This window comes from Carassius carassius, chromosome 43 (assembly GCF_963082965.1).
Source record: "Carassius carassius chromosome 43, fCarCar2.1, whole genome shotgun sequence".
Classification (NCBI taxonomy): domain Eukaryota; kingdom Metazoa; phylum Chordata; class Actinopteri; order Cypriniformes; family Cyprinidae; genus Carassius; species Carassius carassius.
The window spans coordinates 170,001-175,000 of NC_081797.1; the positions used below are offsets into that span (position 1 = coordinate 170,001).

The 5,000-nt window shown below is 45.1% G+C and overlaps 1 protein-coding gene across 2 annotated transcripts in view; it reads right to left on the reverse strand.

The window, feature by feature from the left end:
* Window positions 1-5,000, reverse strand: part of LOC132124868 (contactin-1a-like) — a 49,647-nt gene that overhangs the window by 22,101 nt on the left and 22,546 nt on the right. Inside the window, exons 2-3 of one of the 2 annotated variants that reach the window (XM_059536011.1) lie at window positions 3,433-3,553; window positions 221-259 (exon numbers count right to left, since the gene is read on the reverse strand). In XM_059536011.1, the coding sequence (XP_059391994.1) occupies window positions 221-259; window positions 3,433-3,520 (127 nt within the window). In that variant the 5' untranslated portion in view covers window positions 3,521-3,553. The remainder of the gene's footprint in view (window positions 1-220; window positions 260-3,432; window positions 3,554-5,000) is intronic. The other variant, XM_059536012.1, reaches the window with a different exon arrangement.

A 5,000-nucleotide genomic window follows, 5' to 3' on the forward strand; every position in this document is an offset into this window, starting at 1 on the left:
TTCAGTTAATACATAAAACTGTGTATAATTATAATGTAATTGTGTATGAAGACAGTCCTTCAGCCGCTCATACTGTTGTAATGTCTCAACGTGAACTGATCAGCCTTTCTTTCTGAACATTTGTCCAAACTTAAAGCACAACATGGTTTCATATTTTGGGATGATATTAACTGAAAGAAACCTAATTGAATCACTTTGTAAACAAACAGTTGAGACTCACCTCCAAAAACTGCTGGGAAATCAGCACACACTGACCAAACTGAAAGAAAAGCACAGAAAACATGTCATCTGTCATGAGTCCTGATTCACCTTAACATCCAAGAATGACCAAATGCATTCTTTTTCTGCCTGATTGATTTTACAGTATGAGTGGAATGAGAACATGCAGAGATTTTCGGTCTAAGAGTGACTGAAGTGCTCAGATTAGAGATATTATGCTGGATTATCACAAAAAAATATTAGAATTATGGCCCATACTGACTACTGAGATCATGATTATTTTAAATGATTATGTAGTAACTTTGTAAACATGCATTTACTGAACTTTTACATTTCTAAAATCCATTTCAGCAATATCATTAAACATGATTTTGTTTTGGAAATACCGTGCAGTTATTGAACACACGGTGGTTTTAAATGTTTTTTAATATAATTCTGAATTTTGAAAAACAATTTATAAAAAAATAAAAATGAAAAACATGGTTATGATAGACTGACAGACTAAAGGACTGATGGGCTGATAGGCTGATGGGCTGATGGACTGACAGACTGAAAGACTGATAGGCTGATGGGCTAAGGGACTGACAGACTGAAAGAGTGATAGGCTGATCGGCTGAGGGACTGACAGACTGAAGGACTGATGGGCTGATGGACTGACAGACTGAAGGACTGATGGGCTGATAGGCTGATGGACTGATGGGCTGATGGATTGACAGACTGAAGGACTGATAGGCTGATGGACTGACAGACTGAAGGGCTGAGGGACTGACAGACTGAAGGATTAATAGGCTGATGGGCTGATGGACTGACAGACTGAAAGACTGATGGACTGATAGGCTGATGGGCTGAGGGACTGACAGACTGAAAGACTGATGGGCTGATAGGCTGATGGGCTGAGGGACTGACAGACTGATAGGCTGATGGGCTGAGGGACTGACAGACTGAAAGACTGATGGGCTGAAATGCTGATGGACTGACAGACTGAAGGACTGATGGGCTGATAGGCTGATGGACTGACAGACTGAAGGACTGATGGGCTGATAGGCTGATGGACTGATGGGCTGATGGACTGACATACTGAAGGGCTGATGGGCTGAGGGACTGACAAACTGAAGGACTGATGGGCTGATGGATTGACAGACCGAAGGACTGATAGGCTGATGGATTGACAGACCGAAGGACTGATGGGCTGATAGGCTGATGGGCTGAGGGACTGACAGACTGAAATACTGATGGGCTGATGGGCTGAGGGACTGACAGACTGAAAGAATGATAGGCTGATGGGCTGAGGGACCAACAGACTGAAATACTGATGGGCTGATAGGCTGATGGGCTGAGGGACTGACAGACTGAAAGAATGATAGGCTGATGGGCTGAGGGACTGACAGACTGAAAGAATGATAGGCTGATGGGCTGAGGGACTGACAGACTGAAGGACTGATGGGCTGATGGACTGACAGACTGAAGGACTGATAGGCTGATGGACTATAAGACTGAAGGACTGATAGGCTGATGGACTGATGGGCTGAAGGACTGACAGACTGAAGGGCTGATGGGCTGAGGGACTGACAGACTGAAGGATTGATAGGCTGATGGACTGACAGACTGAAAGACTGGCAGGCTGATGGGCTGAGGGACTGACAGACTGAAAGACTGATGGGCTGAGGGACTGACAGACTGAAAGAATGATAGGCTGATGGGCTGATGGACTGACAGACTTAAGGACAGATAGGCTGATGGGCTGATAGGCTGAGGGACTGACAGACTGAAGAACTGATAGGCTGATGGGCTGACAAACTGAAAGACTGATGGACTGATGGGATGAGGGACTGACAGACTGATAGGCTGATGGACTGACAGACTTAAGGACAGATAGGCTGATAGGCTGATTGGCTGAGGGACTGACAAACTGAAGGACTGATGGACTGACAGACAGACAGACTAAAGGACTGTTAGGCTGATGGGCTGACAGACTGAAGGACTAATGGGCTGATGGACTGACAGACTGATGGGCTGATAGGTTGAGGGACTGACAGACTGAAGGACTGATAGGCTGATGGGCTGATAGGCTGATGGACTGAAGGACTGACAGACTGAAGGGCTGATAGGCTGATGGGCTGAGGGACTGACAGACTGAAGGACTGATAGGCTGATGGGCTGATAGGCTGATGGACTGAAGGGCTGATGGGCTGAGGGACTGACAGACTGAAGGATTGATAGGCTGATGGGCTGATGGACTGACAGACTGAAAGACTGATAGGCTGATGGGCTGAGGGACTGACAGACTGAAAGACTGATGGGCTGAGGGACTGACTTACTGAAAGAATGATAGGCTGATGGGCTGATGGACTGACAGACTTAAGGACAGATAGGCTGATGGGCTGAGGGACTGAGGGACTGACAGACTGAAGGACTGATAGGCTGATGGGCTGACAGACTGAAAGACTGATGGACTGATGGGCTGAGGGACTGACAAACTGAAAGACTGATAGGCTGATGGACTGACAGACTTAAGGACAGATAGGCTGATGGGCTGAGGGACTGAGGGACTGACAGACTGAAGGACTGATAGGCTGATGGGCTGACAGACTGAAAGACTGATGGACTGATGGGCTGAGGGACTGACAAACTGAAAGACTGATAGGCTGATGGACTGACAGACTTAAGGACAGATAGGCTGATGGGCTGATAGGCTGATTGGCTGAGGGACTGACAGACTGAAGGACTGATAGGCTGATGGACTGAAAGACTGATAGGCTGAGGGACTGACAACCTGAAGGACTGATGGACTGACAGACAGACAGACTAAAGGACTGATAGCCTGATGGGCTGACAGACTGAAGGACTAATGGGCTGATGGACTGACAGACTGATGGGCTGATGGGCTGAGGGACTGACAGACTGAAGGACTGATAGGCTGATCGGCTGAGGGACTGACAGACTGAAGGACTGATAGGCTGATGGACTGAAAGACTGATAGGCTGAGGGACTGACAACCTGAAGGACTGATGGACTGACAGACAGACAGACTAAAGGACTGATAGGCTGATGGGCTGACAGACTGAAGGACTAATGGGCTGATGGACTGACAGACTGATAGGCTGATAGGTTGAGGGACTGACAGACTGAAGGACTGATAGGCTGATGGGCTGAGGGACTGACAGACTGAAGGAAAGATAGGCTGATGGGCTGTTGTGGGTCACTGATACTCACAGTGGCAGGTGAGCGCGAGCGTGATGCTCAGCAGAATGCAGCAGGAAGTGTGGGTCATGGCTCTGGGCTGGATGGCCGCGGCAATCATCAACTACAGGAGATCTTCAGACATCAGGAGCTGCTGAGGAACACAGTCACACAAACACACAATCATACAGAGTTAGGATTCCTTCATCACACACACAGAAACTGAAACAACATCCTCATTCACACCAGTAAACTATTTACTGTAAACTACTGCTCAAAAGGTAGAATTAAGATTTATTCATGCCTTTAACATTTTTGTGGAAACTACAAAAGTTTTGGGGAAATATAAAAAAAAAAATAAGAAGTTAATATTTTTATTAATCAAAGACACATTTAATTAATCAAATGTGGCAGTAAAGACAATTATGTTACAAAATATTTATGTTTTAAATGCTGTTCTTTTGAAATAAATGCAACTCTGGAAAGCAGAAGAGATTCTTTCAGTAACATTTAAACAAATCTCATCTATTTCCAAGCTTTTGTCCTGTCAGGATCAACATCAGGCGCTTACCAGCGACACAAGTAAAACCGTCTCCTTAACTAGCAGTGACATGATGAGTGTGACAGCGAGACGACACACAGCAGCTGGATTATGACACACACACACACACACTGTGTTTCACGGCCCATTTCAGCAGCAGACGACAGACACAGTCACGTGACCATGATAATCAGCTATTTAATATTCAAATCTCCTCACACACACACACACACACACACACACACACAAACCGAATGAATGCAAATGATAAAGAAGAGCAGGGAGTCACACGAGTCTCTTTAAGATCTCAAATGAAGACATGCGTGTCTCCTGTAGATCTCCATCACGTCGCACTCTGCTCTCACACTCACCAATCAGAACCAGAATCCATTTACTGAAACATGAAGCTGTGCTGTTAACACGGCTCCTCAGAGAATACCACGGTACACTGTGTTTAGCTGATGCTGTAGTGTAATATCAGTAAATGATGTCATACGGTGCAGCTCCATCAGGATCTTTCGTTCTGGTTCTTTCCACTCATCTGGAATCATCAAATCTTTCCACATTACAGCTGATTATTTCTGCTTCCTGCTTGACTCGTGTGATCATTCCATTAGAGAGGAATGAGGAAAACACACACACACACACACACACGCACGCACGCACACACACACACACACACACACACACACACACACACACACACACACACACACACACACACACACACACGTTTGTTTCTGTGAATTGTGGGGACTTTCCATAGACTTCTATTACTTTTATACTGACCAAACTATATTTTCTATCCCCTAACCCTAACAGAAAACCTTTTTACATGCTTACACTTTCAGATAAACATCATTTAATATTTTTAATCATCTTTTTCCTCATGGGGATCGGTCTCCACAATTTCAGGTTTTACTATCCTTGTGGGTACATTTGACACAAATCCACAATGTTAGCATGCTTTTCATGAGAGGAAAAAAAGTCATGCAAGTTTGGGCAACATGAAGGTCAATAAATAATAAATGATTTAACTTTTGGGTGAGGTTTTACATTA